This window comes from Fusarium redolens, assembly GCF_020744475.1.
Source record: "Fusarium redolens strain MPI-CAGE-AT-0023 chromosome Unknown BKA55scaffold_8, whole genome shotgun sequence".
Taxonomy (NCBI): Eukaryota; Fungi; Ascomycota; class Sordariomycetes; order Hypocreales; family Nectriaceae; genus Fusarium; species Fusarium redolens.
The window spans coordinates 1422102-1439683 of NW_025763671.1; the positions used below are offsets into that span (position 1 = coordinate 1422102).

A 17582-nucleotide genomic window follows, 5' to 3' on the forward strand; every position below is an offset into this window, starting at 1 on the left:
CTTTGGTTCAAGGTAGCGTAGTTTCGCAAGGGATAAGGTAAAGAGAAAGACTGAAGAAACAAGGCAGCAAGACAAGAAGTCGTCCCTGGTACAAGAAGAAGAAAGAGGGAGGAAATGAAAAAAGGAATGAGAGGGATGGCTTGGGATGAAGAAGGGTACTTCAGTTGGTAAAAGGGGAATAGGCAATGTTGACTAGATCTCCAAATCCCATCCAGGGGGGGTGGTGTGGGCTATTATTGTTATTTTGGATGGAGGCAAGGCAAGCTAAGGGTGAGGCGCGGCAATCAAAAAAATATTATGGAAGGGTTTTCCCCTCTGAAATTGGCATTTTTGACGCATATGAGTGGAGGAGCCACAAAGCTCAGTGTGGATGGCCGGCCCTGCAGTGACTGACTAGCACTGGGCCCTCAGCCAGTTCAACACGAACAAAGTGGATGACGGAACGAGACAATTCTCATGCTCAGGTACTGGTACCCCCAGCCGTGTACCACGCGAAGCCTGCAAAAGCTGATTTGACGCGTGTACAGGGGCAACTGTTGGAGGGATGCAAGGTACTGTGTACAGATACTGTAACTGGAACAGGAACTGGCTGATGTTGTTCTATTCAGGGGCATCCGTTAGTTACGGCCGAGCCAAGCCTGGCGAATCATCCCGCCCACGTTGGGAGATCGCCCTCCAATTGTCGTTGTCGGATAAGCTGAGGGGTCTTTTTGCACTGTGCGCTTACTGCATTTCGATGTGAATCTGGACTTTGGGATGATGGTGAGAGTTCAAGGGAGGAATGTTTGTGGCTGAATTGCTCCATTCAAGATAGGTACCTATCAACCAGAGACAGAAAGAACAAATGCACCCTAGAATAGTTTAGCCGCTCAATCAGCACTGTTCCTGCAAGAGGATATTTTCGAGAATTTGCTGGACTCTGTATCTAACGTTAGGCATCTACAACTGTCAACTGTCAACGATGGAGACCTTGACACCCGCCCCAGTTTGGATAAACCTCCAACTGCCGGAACCATCTCGAATTTGGACGTTTTCGTCTAAATACCGTCCGGAAAGATCTAGATCCTGTCTAGTAAAGGAAACAAACCCAATTATCAAGTAAGGCGTGGTTCGCACAGATGATGAGTTCCATAAAGTTCACAAACTATTCTTTCTCTTAAAGGTAAACAATTCGGTCTATCGATTCCTCGGACTACGAAGCTTCATTCTTGCATTCCCGTGACATTGATGTTCTAGCCCACAGTTACGCGGTCTATATCTGTATAATACTTCTCTACCAGAAACATACGCAACTCTAATCTCGTCTCGGTTTGCAACTTGGCCATGAGCGGCAGGTATCTAACGCACAGCATTCTTTATTCCTCCATCGGCACGGAATGATCGAGCTTATAAGTTATAACATACAACTCCGGCAACCCGCCTTGAATTATGGCATTCATTATGCTTCTTCTTTTAGAACTATAACTGCTGGTCAAACAAACTGTGACACGTTAAAATGTTAATCTTCACTTAAGAAAGCATGTCGTGGACTGAAGTAACCATCATAGTTTACTATGTCATCAGATAATCTCCAACAAGTTGATCGGTAGATCCAGCTTGGCATTGGAACGTAATCAGAATCTCAACACCAGTTCATCCACATATCTGCAGATCCAGCCGAGACGGCTCTGAGGTCCATCATGTTGGACTGTTTCTTCAAGGCCCAGTTGCCGAGACTTGGCTTTCAGTTAAGCATTTTTAGGGGGGCAAGGACCCATTTTGATCTGATGTTAGAGAGCCACGGTATTATGTTAGAGAACATACGGAGACAGACACAGTGAGGTGTCAAACCGAGCCGAGGAAATGTACCAATACTTGAAAACCCAGAAGGGGTCCCTGTAACTATGTCGGGCCAAGACTCTCCCTCGTGGTGGGTACCAACTCTAGAGTTCGAACCCATTTATTATGAACATTAATGTCGTTGTTTGTTTCCTTTAGGATGAGTTAGGCACTTTACATGGTGTCCCTTGGTAGCAAATACATAGTACGGAGAGATCTGCCAATCTGCAATGCCGTTATTAGTTATATCCATGCCATGGCGAGCCAAGACCAGGCTGAAGAAGGCTGGAGCTCACCCGCGAGGCGAGCCTTGCCTTGCAAGCCACGCGCGGCTGGCTCTCGACAAAACTAGCGCCAAAACGATCCTGATGGCTGGTTGATCTGCTTGTCGTTTCAGAGTCCATACGAATTTATAATGTTGTCAGAGGTTATCAAACAGACGTGGCTGGTGGAGACGCTTCACAAACCACCAGTTGATCCTTTGCTATATCTGGGCCCAGTGACGTTTCTTGACCAAGGGTTACGAAGCCTTCTGCGTGGCCTTCATCTCGTTGCTCCAGCATGTTGACCATAATAGTTTCAAGGTCGGTTTACATGAGCCGATATTGTGGGAACAATAGCCACGATCATCGCTCGCCCAACGGAGGTGAGGGCCAAAGAAAGAAGGGAGAGGCGAAAGCTTGTTACATGCATGTAACAACTAAGTTAGTGTGAACCAACGATGGGTATAGTCCTCCTTGAACGGTTGACCGCTTCGTGCTGGTAACATTATTTTGCTACAGAGTCCAGCTCAGAGATTTGAACATAGAAATTGCTTGGACAATCATTGGACATCCCGTATCTTATCATGATAAAGCTGAATTTCATGCTGCACTGTACGGATACATCCATGCTGCTTTAAAATACCCCACCCATCCGTCTTGCAAACTACCCCTGACATTACATATTTTCATGTCTGAACACGAGTTGGCTCTTGTCAGGCTGACCGTCAGCAGCGGTCAGTGACCTTTCCCTGACAGTTGTTTGCAAGAAATTATGTGTTTCGAAAAACTCGAAGAACTCGGAGTGCACGAAATACGGCATCATGGAACACGAGCTTGTTTGTCACGTCTAATGAGCTTCAGCCCCGATCTCAAACGAGGATGATACACTGATACGACATACATACAGTTGCTCAAACTCGGATACAAGCATCGAGTTGTGGCTTCGTTTTTAATTTGGTGATGGTCAGAAGAGAAATTGAAATTAAGTCTTGAGCCTGTATTGGATTGGCCAGCGGTACAGAGTGACTAGGAGTGTGCTTGATTGTCCAGTCAAAGACATGCTCTTGACGGTGATTATCTTATCTGCCATGGAGCCTGGAATTACAACTCATCTTAGGAAATTACAGCAAAAAGCTTCTGTGTGGACCTACTCTACCAACAGACTATCGAATCCATCGCTTGGTATCTTTGGTCTACTAGCATGCGGTTGGCCATCATTTTCTGAAGTTCTCACAAACCGCAGCAATAAAGTTGGCAATGCGTGGATTATTCTGGGAATGCAAGTTTCAAGTATATCAAACCATGGTATCGGATTAATGCAAGATCAGCCTCATGGTAATTATTCGGAAAGTTCCTCTGATATTGGAGTTGAGGGGTTCTTGGCGGAGTCGAGACGACGGGAGCCACCCCGACAGCTACTAGAGAAAAGAAGCTAATTGTCTCCAATCATGGCACAGTGTCCGTTACACATAGGCCGAATAGCGTATTGAATAAGATTCAATGCAATATGAATGTTGCGACTACTGTAGCGAGTTGTCATATTCGTATTCTACTTTCGATAGCGATCTTGGCAACTGTCCAGGGCTGGTTGTTGAAGGATGTCGCTCTGATCTGGACCCTTAGACAGTGGAGGCTATCTTTCAGTTCCTCGCTTGAGCAACAAGGTTGATCTGTCAATGTACCTGGCAGTGAGATTGCCTTTCACAACAGATCACCTCTAATATAGTTACACTACATAGCAACCACTACAAGTATTACATACTTATGCAGGTCCGGTGTAAGCACATCCATAGTCTGAGCTTGGTTAATAATAATCTCCTTTACTGAGAGTCCCTGTCTTTATCATGACTCTGACCCTGATTGTGCTACCAACAAACAGAGAAATATATCACATAGATCATCCAATCCCATGTTAGAACCAGGCCACCCACGCCCACCATCTATCAGGGGCCGGCGGGTGGGGCCCCTACTAAGGGAGGCTAGGAGGGTCGAGAGGACCCAAAATAATTTTAGCCCCGCCATCCGTTACCGTCTCCTTTTCTACCAGACTCCTGAAGCCAACTCACTTTCTGCAATCGCGGTCAATATCTACAGCAACCACGAGACTTTGATCTTCTCGCTGTCTTCTGTTGTTCTGTACAACTTCTGCTCTTCCCAGTCGCTCCATTGTTGTCAGCGTCTGCATATTTCTGTGCCTTTTGCGGTCTTCTATCCCTCCTCTTCAGCTTCATCTAATACCCCCACCATGGCCGACGTGTGAGTTGCTTTGCGCCTGTTCGATATTGCTTAACGCTTCTGCATACTTGAAAACACTGCTTGTTGATGCAAAAGAAATCTTGCTGACATTTATCATCTTTACAGTAACGTTGATGTCCTCGTTATTGGCATGGGACCTACCGGTCTCGGTGCTGCCAAGCGTCTCAACCACATTGTATGCGCTCACCGCCACCTTCGACTTGAGGCCGAGAATTACAGCTGACGATGTTAACAGAACGGCCCTTCATGGCTGATTGTCGACTCCTCCGACAAGGCTGGTGGTCTTGCTGGCACTGACACCACCCCCGAGGGTTTCGTAAGTCGTCGTCTTCCAACCTCGAGAGAAACATACCTAACCATGCAATTGCTGTAGCTGTACGACGTCGGTGGCCACGTTATCTTCTCCCACTACAAGTACTTCGACGACTGCATCGACGAGGCCCTCCCCAAGGACGATGACTGGTACACTCACCAGCGAATCTCCTACGTTCGCTACAAGGGCCTCTGGGTTCCTTACCCCTTCCAGAACAACATTTCCATGCTTCCCAAGGAGGATCAGGTCAGCTGTATCGAGGGCATCATCGATTCTGCTATTGAGTGCCGTGTTGCCAACACCAAGCCCAAGGACTTCGATGAGTGGATCGTCCGTATGATGGGTGAGGGTATTGCCAACATTTTCATGCGACCTTACAACTACAAGGTCTGGGCCGTTCCCACCACCAAGGTACTACCACAATTTCGATACAATACGGTGAAGGCGGTGTACTAATAGTGCAACAGATGCAATGCCAGTGGCTCGGTGAGCGTGTCGCTGCCCCCGATGCTAAGCTCGTTACCAAGAACGTTATCCTCAACAAGGTCGCTGGTAACTGGGGTCCCAACGCTACCTTCCGATTCCCCGCCCGTGACGGTACCGGTGGTATCTGGATTGCCGTCGCTGAGACCATTCCCAAGGAGAAGAAGCGATTTGGCAAGCAGGGTGAGGTCACCAAGATCGACGCCGAGAAGAAGATTGCCTACTTCGCCGACGGCAGCACCATCGGTTATAACAAACTCATCAACACCATGGCCGTCGACCACCTCGCCGAGAAGCTCGGCAACCAGGAACTTGTCAGCCTCACCAAGCAGCTTTACTACTCCACTACCCACGTTATTGGTGTCGGTATCCGAGGTGAGCGTCCTGAGCGCATCGGTGACAAGTGCTGGTTGTACTTCCCTGAGGACAACTGCCCCTTCTACCGTGCCACTATCTTCTCCAACTACTCCCCCTACAACCAGCCTCAGAAAGATGCCAAGCTCCCTACCCTTTACCTCGCCAATGGTGAGAAGCCTGCGTCTTCCGAGGCTAAGGAGGGTCCTTACTGGTCTATCATGCTGGAGGTTTCCCAGTCTACCATGAAGCCCGTCGATGTTGAGAACCTCCTCAAGGACAGCATCCAGGGTCTTATCAACACTGAGATGATCAAGCCCGAGGACGAGATCGTCTCTACCTACCACCGTGCTTTCGACCATGGTTACCCCACCCCCACCCTTGAGCGCGAGGGCGTCCTTAAGCAGGTCCTCCCCAAGCTCGAGGCTATGGACATTCTCTCCCGTGGTCGATTCGGCAGTTGGCGATACGAGGTCGGTAACCAGGACCACTCCTTCATGCTTGGTGTTGAGGCCGTTGATGCCATCCACAGCGGTGCCGTCGAGCTGACCCTCAACTACCCTGACTTTGTCAACTCCCGCCAGAACACTGAGCGCCGCCTCACCCAGAACTTCATTGTGGCTCCTCCTCAGACCAACGGCACCAAGGATATTCCAAGCCACTCCAAGGCCCAGTAAATCTACAGCCAATGAATTGGAGTTGGAAGTGGAGTTGAAGGCAGAGCGTGAGCAATCTATGATTGGGCACGTTGTTTGATATTTCAAGAGACATGTGTACAAGAAAACTTTGTGGAGAGCGAGTTAGCGCCTCGAGAAACGATGAGTCCGAATTTAGGATTGATGACGGGACATAGGCCGCTGCTGGTGAAGGTTCCCAGTTAGCTGGACGGATGGATATAGGATTCCGCATGAGAAGGCGGGGCATGATAGAGATAGATCTGGGATTCTTGCTCTAGAGTTAGACAAATGAACGGATTATCCTATACAGATACATAATAGTATACAACATACAATAGAGCTTAGAGCATGTTCGTGTTTCCATCATTCAAGCCTTCTCACGTCTCTTTCTCGTTTATATTGTTTCATGTGTAATTTGTGGTGTTTTAGCTTTTCGTGATCAGAAATGTTGTCTCACACTGATTGGTATCTGGATGCTTCATGTTTCAGTGACATTTAATCCCCTGCTACTTACATCATCGTCTACCTAGTTCAATCCAGGGGTAGATGTGAGAATGTAGTTGAGATTCCTCATTTTGGTTGCCCACGATGACGAAAACTACAGAAGAAAAGCATATTAATTAGGTTCAACTTGCACATCTCTTCAAGGGAATGAGTGCCCAAAGCTACGCTATCAGCAGACAAGTTCACTAAACAAGCGCTTGCTTGGTTGTGCTGCCCCATAAACGGCGCCACAAGGGTCCATTGCGCATGAGCCGAAATTTGTGAATCCCACACGGCTTCTTGACTGTACAATAAGATCCTGATACAGGCCACGAGTGTCGAGTGAAGTTACGGATGCGCTATAACAGAATATCAGAATTTCCCCTTGGCAGCACGAGACTGGAGAATTTTTCTAGTTCGTTCTAAACTTTGGCCAAAACAGAAGGGATGGGCAAAAGAGGCACTCGGAGATAAGATATTCTTAGCTTGATGGTTGTTATGGCTGCCCAAAGCAAAAATAGTGGCGCTAGAAATGCTGTAGAGTTTCGGCTGAAATAAGAAAGTTAATGGGATTACTGGGTTGCTGAGATGCTGAGTGAGGGGAGGTTCACGATGGTAGTGGTAGAAGAGTACAGTATGATGTTTTGAAACGGGGTCAAGTTAGCACACCTAGGCAAGACTGTTGGATGATGCAATGGAAGCTGAATATGCAGGGTGAGACAAGTTATGTACGGTTACCCTGAATTGAATCACAACGTGTTCTGCTTAACAATGGATGCGTCCACTTTCTTCAGCCAGAGGCAGGGTCAATACCACCAGTACCAATGGTCATGGGTACGAGGCCCAACTGTCAAACCGGGTGATATCCTTGCTGTTCCGTCATCCACTACTAATTCAAGACGGGACCAGCTCGTGAACAAGACTTGGACCCTGTATCTTTTGGCGCGCACACACAAAAACATGGGTAATTCTCACCAAATCAGTCCTGAACTACTCGATAAGAATATGGTTGACTCGCCAAGATATGCCCAGTTCATGTATCGATCAATTAAAGTCTGTCTCTGCTTGGACTGCAAAATGATTACAGTTAGAAACCCAAGCGCTCTGCTAATATAAACAAATAAACCAATACCCCTACGTTACGGTAATAATCAACCTTGTCTTTAACTTGGGGGAAAGCCTGGGGAGGGGCGGGAATCCACCTCAACCTTGAAAGTCCACTCATGTTGTAGTCTTGCATCCCAAATCTAAACCAGCTTGAACCTAACCCAACTCCAACCCACCCTGTCTGTGTTCTGTGCTCGGCGGTCACGGTACGGCATAGTAACCACCACACACTAACACGAGTTGTCCTGCATTTGACCTCACCATTTCTTCACTCAAGTGTTGCGGGATCAACGAACTCTTTCTCCTTACCCCGGACTCTCTCCAACGACTTCGCCCGCTCCGATCTGTCGTATGCCTTTTAATAGCGAGCCTCTACCGTCATAGACATCATATCACTTTCGACTGTCTTGAACTTACCCACACACTGTCCCAGAAGAGTTCAACCAAACGCTCGGCCTACCAAACGTCGATCCTACATACAATATCCCATATCCTTTCTGTCGTTGATATCTTTACGCAAGCCGAACCTTGCTGCGCCCGACTCTCGTTCCCACTTGTCATCTTCCGACACTGAATTCACAGTCATTGCCCTGCGACCATCAACGTTGAAACCACGGCCGATATATCTCCGATGATGGGCGCTTCATTTGCATGTGCCTAAGACTTAAACTGAATTGAACACCGACGATCGCTTCTCGTGGCCTTGCTGACCCGCTACCGACACCGATTGTGATATCCACGAGGCGCGCCGTCGTTCGCGCTCCATCATGGACGGTGCTTCTCTCGTTACCGACGACCTTCTTGACCCCCCACCTCGAATATACGAGCGACTTCGTCAGATAGCTGGTTATACATGGGATGAAAGCCAGCTTCCTTTCCATTCTTCATACGACTTCTGGTAAATTATCCGCTATACTCTGGGAACCTTCATCACCCCTCGCACCATAGTTGGTTTCCACCATGTTCATCTCATTCTCTGACTACTTCTAGGCATGTAAATGGCACACGGTGGGTGTCGTCGGTGCCTTCGCCTTCGAGCTCTCACAACGCCTCGAGCCCAGGATCCGCCCTGAGGCTACATTCCGGCCGCCCATCGCCGTCAGAACCTTACGCCCCAATATCGAATATCGACGGATATGATACTCAAGCAATAACACCACCAGCCTCGTCGTCCTCCAATACACCAAGCGATGCCGCGTATATCGAAGAACCAGTGGTCGCTCGGTTATCGTATCACGGCTTGCGAGAGGAGCGGGCTTTTCACATAGCTAAAAGCTTAATTGCCAGTTCGGATCCGACAGGGGAGCATATTGTTAAACCTATCGACTTGATTAGGCTACAACCTCTTCCTGGCGATCGCGCACAGGTTGTTGTTTCTATATACCAGCATCCTGGACCCAATTATCTATTCGAAGTGCTGGACATGGGACCGGCTTTCTACAGAGCTCGCACCCAAGGAGAGACATTCACCTCATTGCGGAAGAACGAACCCGAGCTGCACCCCCCAATCTCTTTGCGATATTTTCTAGATTTTGCCATAGGTGCGACCCAATGTCTAGAGCTTCTTCACCACAACCTGGGCATGATCCATGGCGAAATTCGAGGCGATGCGTTTCACTTCAATATTGAAACTGGGCAGGTCAAAGTCATGTCTTTTGGGTCTGGGATTCGCTCGTTTGAACATGGCCTGACGAGTACGGGATGGTCATCGCTTTCTAAAGAACTCGGCGCACAGAACAAGCTCTTATATATAAGCCCCGAACAGACAGGACGAATGCCTGCGGAGCCAGATAGCCGGACCGATATCTACTCTCTGGGCGTTTTATTCTGGAACCTGCTGACTCAAAGACCGGTTTTCGAAGGCGATAGCCCCCTCGACATCGTACAGTGTGTTCTTGGTCGGAGGATACCGAACGTCTCTACAGTGAGACTTGATATTCCCGACGTCCTTGGAAGGATCATACAAAGATGCACGGCTAGGAATGTCCAAGATCGTTATCACTCGGCGAGCGGGCTTCGCCATGATTTGGTCAAGGTTCAGGAGTTCCTTGGTGACGGAGATTGGTTGGCACTTAAGGAGTGGAGGATTGGAACTAAAGACGTATCGTCATTCTTCATGCTTCCAGCAATCATGATCGGCCGCCAGCACGAGCAAGCAGAATTGAACAAGGTCATTGATCGCGTCGCGAAAAGCCATGCCATGAACCTAAAGGGAAACACCAACCGGTTCTCTGACGGCTCAACCTTATCAAACGATATGGCCGCTTTTGACGACATTTCTAGCGAGGGAGCGAGTTCTGTGGATGGCACGAACTATCGTAGCGGCTCTTTTACCCATACTGCTTCTTCTGACCCTAAGCTACCAAAGACCAACTTCAACCCCTTATTTTCGGATACCCAGACGGTGTCTGGCGATACAATTTCATCTTCACCGTCAGGGACCCTTCCGCGAATCGCCAGGCCATGGGAAAGACACCAGTCAATTTCAATTGAGACACGCAGCCTTGTCGATAGCTCAGGACCCGATTCCCAAAATCGTCACAGCGTCGTAGAGTCGACAGCATCCAGTCTGTCAAGACAGCTGGGCTCGGCCAAGTTTAGACGGCGCGATCATTGTGAGGTTGTCACAATTGAGGGTGCAGGAGGTCTCGGAAAGAGCTGTCTTGTTCAGAGCGTTCTGGCGGATGCTAGGAGGCGGGGCTACTGTGCCACTGCGAAATTTGACACCGCAAGGAGAACAGCATTTGGACCTCTGCTTAAGCTGCTTTCGTCCCTGTTCAAGCAAGTCTGGGGTGAGAGGAATACAGAGACCCCTTTTCACCAGGGCCTTAAGCAGTTCGTTCGTCCCGTCTGGCCAATGCTGCACCGTCTCTTGGGCCTCCCAGAGTTTCTTCTCGGCCCCCCAGAAGCAACAATTGGCCGTTCAATCTCATCGTCTCTACAATTTGCCTCCAATAGAGGAAATGGAAAGTCTGGGTTAAAACGACGTGGGTCATCTCCTGGAAGTTCACCCAGGCCAGTTGCTAGGAACCCCAGCGTTGCTTCACAATCGTCATCAGACTTCCTTCGTACGGGTACATCCACCAAGACAATGCGGTTGATGAACATATTCCTAGATGTCCTTCGCGTATTCACTGCACACAAGTTCATCTGCTTCTGCTTGGATGATCTTCACTTTGCCGACGATGAGTCAATGGAGCTCATATCCCAAATCATCGCTTCGAGGATGAAAATGGTCATCATCATCACCTATCGAACGGAAGAAATCACGTGGGATAAGATCCAAAGCATGATTCATCTCCCTGAAGGCGAAGGTATGTACCAATAGACGCCCCTGTTCCGAGAATGACGACTAATTGCTACCAGCAGAATATCCTCGTTCGGGCGGTCCTTTGGTAACGCGTATAACATTATCACCCCTGACCGAAGACGACATAGTTCAATACGTCTCGACAACACTTTGCCGACCAAAGGAAGAAGTTTTGCCTCTCGCGCTGGTGCTCCAATCCAAGACAGCTGGCAATCCATTCTACATGCGAGAGATGCTGAGTGCTTGCCATCGGAAGAAGTGTATCTGGTACGATTACAGAGACAGCCAATGGCACTATGACCTTGATAGGCTTTTTGAGCAGTTCCAAGGGGAAAAGGATTACGACATACTTGATACAGGCTTCATAACACACCGACTGTCAGAACTCCCTGCTGCTGCACGGACTCTTCTCGCTTGGGCTGCGCTCATTGGCAACTCATTCTCATTTGAACTCATCTGTCATTTGATGGGAGGTGAGTTTGATTATCATGAGGACGATAAGGGGTCATGTTGTGCGACATTCACACACAAAACCTATTCGCAAGGAGAGGCCATTGCTGGTCTTCAAGCAGCCATACAGGCCTACATCATTGTGCCTAGTGAGACCGATGATCGATTCCGATTTGCCCATGACCGATACATTCATGCTTCGGCAGATCTGCAGGAATGTAATTCTCGGAAGATGCATTTCATTATTGCCCAGACACTTCAAAAATACTATAGCGGCGAAAACCAACAGCTAGACAACACAGCCTCACACATTTGTGCAGCGGTTGATATCATCAAGAGACGGATTTCAAGTCGTTCCCAATATCGCAAACTGTTGACGAGCTGCGCCCAAGCCGCTGCAGAGAGTGGTGCGAAGCCCACAGCCGCAAAATATTACAATACTGCTCTCACTCTCCTCCAAGACGATCCATGGACAGACGGTCAAGAAGATGTATCTTACGATGAAACAATGCAGCTCTACCTCAGAGCAGCAGAGTGCTATCTATACATGGGTCAGTATACCGCGGCGAACGACATCCTCAACACTATTTTCAAGAATGGGAAATCACCCTTCGACCAAGCACCAGCATACGTCTTACAGTCAAGAATATATGCCCAGAGTGGTGACTCTGCTTCTGCTCTAGTTTCACTCAAAGACTGCCTAGTTGGCCTTGGGGTTACTGTTGACGATGAGCCAAGCTTCAAAAAGTGCGACGAGAAGTTCGAGCGCCTGTCAATCCAAATCCAAACGATGGGGCGTGGCGAACTTCTCAACTATAAGCAAGCAGAGGATCCTAGTGTCGCACCTGTCGGGGCCGTGCTGGCCGAAACCATTAGTGCTGCTTGGTGGAGCGACGGCTTACGGTACTATCATCTCACACTCATGATGGTCGAGATGCACCTTGAAAGGGGCGCGTATCCACAGTCTGGAATGGCATTCCTCTATCTCGCAATGATCGCATTGTCCCGGTTCAACATGACACAATTTGCGGTGGAGCTAGGCAATACATCCCAAGAGCTGCTCTACCAATCTCGAGATCCTTTCTTCCTCGCTCGTGGTTTGATGCTTTATTCCATGTGTATCGGGCATGTTCATATGACAATGCCTATGATTATGGCTCAGATGGAGGATGCCGTGGAGTATGCATCAGTCGCTGGTGACAGGATATCGACCATCATGAGCTACGGCGTATCATCGGTTTTCAAGTTTTTCAGCGGAGAAACCTGCTCAGACCTCGAAGGCTTCTGTCAATATGGCTGTGAGGAAATTCCCAACTGGTATGCTGATTCTAGAGGAGGTTCAATCCTCATCGCTGTCAGGCAGCTCTGCCGGGCTCTTCAGGGCAAGACTCGCACCAGTAACGCCTTGGAAGTCATGAACGACGAGACACATAACGCGGAGAACTACAAGAAATGGCTGGTCAGCTGTAGCCGCAAGAGCAACCGCTCCGTCACCTTCTACGAGAGCTTTGAGATCATACCCCTATTCCTTTACGGACATTATGAGCGCGCCGTGGAGATTGGAAGTCACGCCGTTGATCAGCTTAGTATGCTCTGGTCAGCGCACAACAGTAGGTTGATACTGTTGTTCTATGGCCTCGCTCGTGCCGGATACCTGCTACAAAAGCTTCAACTTCCCTGCTCACCAACTGAAGACTTCTCCTCGCAGATCGAAGAGGTCATAACGGAGCTACGCCGCTATGTGAAGATGATGGACGAGTGGTGCACCGTTTCTGACATTAATTACCTAAGTTGGATGAAGTTTCTGCAAGCACAGATTGAGGAATTATCCCTGAACCATGGAAATGCTATTCAGCATTATGAGCAAGCATTGGATCATGCAACTGAGCATAATTCGGTTTTTGATGAAGCTCTTGGCAATTATCTCATGGCTGGTATGTTCATCCGACGAAGTGCGCGTCGATCAGCTCGAGCAGCGCTTCTTGAAACAGTTGGCTTGTTCCGGCAGATGGGGGCCCTCGGTGTTGCAAAAGCCATCGAGGAGGAACACAGCCTGTTACTACATGGTCCTACAAGAAACCATCGGACTTGCGATACTGGTGTTCAGACCGACTTTGTCGCTGATGCCTCCTCAGTTCAATACAGGACTGGAGAGGCAGAGGACGGTGGAGATCTTGCACGCATCCCTTCCAACACGATGAACATGGCCGACCTTAACAAGGGCGAGCGAATAGGGGCATGGCGAGGCTCGATGAACATTCAGGCCGAGCCCGGGGCGGGACTGCCTGCTCTCGATATGATCGATCTGCACGCCATTCTTGTCTCGTCGCAGGTCATCTCCTCTATGCTGCAAGTCGACGAGCTCCTGAAGACTATGTGCGACGTCATCTTACAGACTTGTGGTGGCTCAGCTACTCTGGCTGCCATTGTTGTCCAAGAGAACGATATGGATACTTGGTGTGTAGCAGCAAGTGGTGATCCTGAGAAAGGAGCTTCCGCCCACATACCAGGCATCCCTATATCAGGAACCTCACTTATTGCAGAGAATGTCGTTCTATACTCTACCCGCTTCCTCGAGTCCGTCTTTGTCCCCGACTTGATATCTGATGAGAGATTTGGAAACGTCAACGACTCCTGGCTTCAGAGAAACCCTATTGGCAAGAGCATTATTGCGATTCCGATTTGTCATGGCAACAAACCACTCCTTGGTGTGCTCTATCTGGAGGGTGAACCAGGTGCATTCACAGATCGCAACGTCACGGTACTGCAGCTCCTTGTCAACCAAATTGGCATCAGCTACTCGAACGCCCTTGCGATGAAGAATGTCGAAAAAATCTCTGCAGAAAATCGTTCTATGGTAGCCGTTCAGAAGCGCGCACTTGCCAAGGCCCTTGAAGCAGAAACAAAGGCCAAGAACGCGGAAGCGGAAGCTAAGCGAAATGTCAAGCTGGCAGAGGAAGCGGCGAAGGCTAAATCCATCTTCTTGGCCAATGTCTCCCACGAACTTCGCACTCCTCTCAATGGTGTAATCGGCAACTCAGAGCTTCTTCGCGACAGTGATTTGAATAAGGATCAGCTCGAGATGGCCGATTCGATTCGAGTCTCCGCTGATCTGCTACTGACTGTAATCAATGACATCTTGGACTTCTCCAAGATGGAGGCAGACAAGATGAAATTGTACATCATTGCCTTCAACCCCGAAGACATGGTCCGCGAAGTCGTTCGGGCCGTCTCATACAGCAATCGTGAGAAGACGTCCAAGAAGAATGTTAAGATCGTACAAAACATCAACCTGCCACCCATGCTAATTTACGGTGACCCTATCCGTCTACACCAGGTTTTGGGCAATCTTATTGGAAACAGTCTGAAGTTCACCGAAGATGGTTCGATCACTATTGGTGCTCGACTAGACAAGGAGACAAAGGAACACGCCACCCTCACTTTCTGGGTTCGAGATACTGGCATCGGTATTCCTCCTCAGCAGCTGGCCAAACTGTTTCAACCCTTCAGCCAAGCAGACGCCAGCACAGCGAGAAAGTATGGTGGAAGCGGTCTTGGTCTCAGCATCTGCAAGTCTCTCATTGAGACAATGATGAAGGGCAAGATTCGGCTCGAGAGTGAAGAGAATGTGGGCACAACTGCTTGGTTTACTGTCACATTCGAGAAGGCCAAGCCTGATGTTGCTGCAGGGGATGCGCAGACCAAGGCTACACCATCTGTCGACCGATACTATGCAGCAACTTCACCTGTGGAGAGAGCGGAATCACCAAACCCTTATCTGGACTTGTCTAAGGTGCCCAAAGATGAGATTCGCATCTGTGTTGCTGAGGACAACCCGATCAACCAAAAGATTGCTATACAATACGTGCAGAGATTGGGGTACAAGGGCGTTGTTGCATACGACAATGGTCTCAAGGCTGTGGAAGGGCTTCGGCAAAAGGCCAAAGAGGGCAAGCCATATCATGTTGTCTTAATGGACGTCCAGATGCCGGTTCTTGACGGTTATGAGGCGACAAAGCTGATTCGGAAGGACTCTTTAGATGCAGTGCGCACTATTTTGGTCATTGCCATGACGGCTTCTGCTATTCAAGGAGACAGGGAGAAGTGCTTGGCTGCTGGTATGAACGACTACCTCGCCAAGCCAGTTAGATCAGAGATTCTGAAAAAGAAGCTCGACGCATATCTCAGCGTTGAGGTAAGGGAAACCAATTTTACCGGATGGGATCTTCGCTAACATGACACAGCACCTACCGCCAAAGCCAGAACCTTCTCCTCCAACACAACACGAGTCATCGTCCACACCTAGCCCCCACACGCAATCTCGGGTCGCTACTCATAGATCTAACTCATCGCTTGTTCTTCCATCTCCTGTGGTCAAGCCGAGTGTGGGAACAAAGGGGTTGGCCAACATGTCTCTTGACCCAATGCAAGAAGAAGCCGTGTTCAACCAACCAGTTGATCAGACGGCTCTACAAGCACAAGACAGCCCTGTCTACAACAGAGAAGAACAAGAGCCATCACCATTAGCTATACGGGGCAGTTCACCTCACTCAATGAATGCCTCTGCCCTTGGCCGTGTTTCAAGTGATGATCGCTCTATAGACACTGCCTCCATTGCAGACAGCTCAACCTCCCAGTCACAGAAGCGACTGCCTCGAAAGCTTGTCAAGAATCGCCGCAACAGCGAGTCAAACAGCGAGCGACCATCGCTTAGCAACGTCTCCAACGACAAGTCGCGAGGTGTTCTCAAAAAACCGCAGCGACAGAGTACGACGAATCTTGTTGAAGAGGGTCAGAAAGCGGAGAACAACTCTCACAGTTCTGGAAAGGATTCCGGCAAACGCAGTAGCCTGACATCCTCTGCCTCGTCATTGAAGGATCGAATCTTTCCTTACTAAGATAATCGAGATATCTTTGCCCGACCATGTCAGGCAAAGCATCATCAATCGTCCGACGAAACGAGGTTCTTACGAGCTCTGAACCTCAACATGACTATCTATGGCACTATACGTGGCCTTTTTCATAACCCTATACTACTAACAAGATGAAGGGAGAACAAATGGATGATATGAATCTATGGTCGTGTTTAAGCATGGCAAGGATGATTGAGGATGACTGGTGGAACTTGATTTTATGGGATTGGTGGAATATGCGAGAGAAGGACAAAAGACATCTACATGGGTGGGCGAAAAGAGCTTTCTCTGGCCTCGGAACTTTCATGTCATTGAGCATGATCTAAATTTTGTACAATTGATTTTACTTCAGCGAGGAGCATTCGAGGAGGATGGTAGCTTGTGTCGAGGCGCAGGTGAGCGAGGGCTTCGATTCTTGATGGTTAAAGGGTGGTAAATGTTATGTGGCAGGCTGTTTAGAGCCTTGAAAGATACCTCCTGTTTGCTTTATTCTATTCTTCTCACAGAAATTATCGACGCAGCATAGATAGATAGCATGGTCCACTGTTGTGGGAGCATGAGCGCCAAAAAGAACAGGAGAACATGCCACAGGTTGCAATAGAGCTGACCTAGCTAGATTACGATGTGTGAAATATTAGCATCACAAATATAGAACGTTGTGAGGATGCCTGACAATTAAATTCTATTCTCGAAATTGTGCTCAGATGCACAGTGAGTAGTACACAGTGCCTCTTGGTTCACCTCGAGCAAGCTCCACGCAAGTTCGCCGATGCTTGACACCATAAGGATGGGAGGAGGGTGTAGTGAAGTTTGAGTCGAACGAAGCTTAATAATCATAGCCATAAATGGACCTGATCGACATGGAGTAAAGGAAAGGGTAACTAAGACGGAGGCGAGGAGCCACATGGGGGGGACTCACGCTAGCGGCCGTTGGCAACAACAAACGCATTGGTGTCCGAGATTAACTTAACTTAGATGAGACGAGTCTCCGACGACGTCCATTCAAGATAGGTCAGACCCTACTGCATGTTGTCGATGGGGTGATAGCCACACATACCGTCGCAACAAGTGGCGAGGGTTGTAGGTGGAGATGCGAGAAAGGAGTTGACGTGTAAGCTGACCAACCGATCAATTCTCGATCAATGGCAGATCCGG

The 17582-nt window shown here is 48.8% G+C and overlaps 2 protein-coding genes across 2 annotated transcripts; both read left to right on the plus strand.

Annotated features, from left to right (window-relative positions):
- Positions 1 to 3899: 3899 nt before the first annotated feature.
- On the plus strand, positions 3900 to 6513 carry BKA55DRAFT_568800 (uncharacterized protein). Its single transcript, XM_046192859.1, has 5 exons — positions 3900 to 4337; positions 4443 to 4512; positions 4573 to 4653; positions 4711 to 5061; positions 5118 to 6513. The coding sequence occupies exons 1-5, from the start codon at positions 3991 to 3993 to the stop codon at positions 6162 to 6164; spliced, it is 1896 nt and encodes a 631-aa protein (XP_046049428.1). The 5' UTR covers positions 3900 to 3990; the 3' UTR covers positions 6165 to 6513.
- Positions 6514 to 8521: 2008 nt separating this feature from the next.
- BKA55DRAFT_511779 (uncharacterized protein) lies at positions 8522 to 16412 on the plus strand (the record flags this gene model as incomplete). The annotated part of the gene is made up of 4 exons (XM_046187742.1): positions 8522 to 8652; positions 8745 to 11068; positions 11121 to 15709; positions 15759 to 16412. The coding sequence occupies 4 exons, from the start codon at positions 8522 to 8524 to the stop codon at positions 16410 to 16412; spliced, it is 7698 nt and encodes a 2565-aa protein (XP_046049429.1).
- Between the last annotated feature and the right edge of the window lie 1170 nt (positions 16413 to 17582).

Coding starts and splice junctions, on each gene's coding strand:
- BKA55DRAFT_568800 (XM_046192859.1), top strand. CDS start 3,991: ATGTTAGAACCAGGCCACCCACGCCCACCATCTATCAGGGGCCGGCGG. Junction 4,513..4,572: donor CCAAGCGTCTCAACCACATT/GTATGCGCTCAC, acceptor CGATGTTAACAG/AACGGCCCTTCATGGCTGAT. Junction 5,062..5,117: donor GGGCCGTTCCCACCACCAAG/GTACTACCACAA, acceptor ATAGTGCAACAG/ATGCAATGCCAGTGGCTCGG.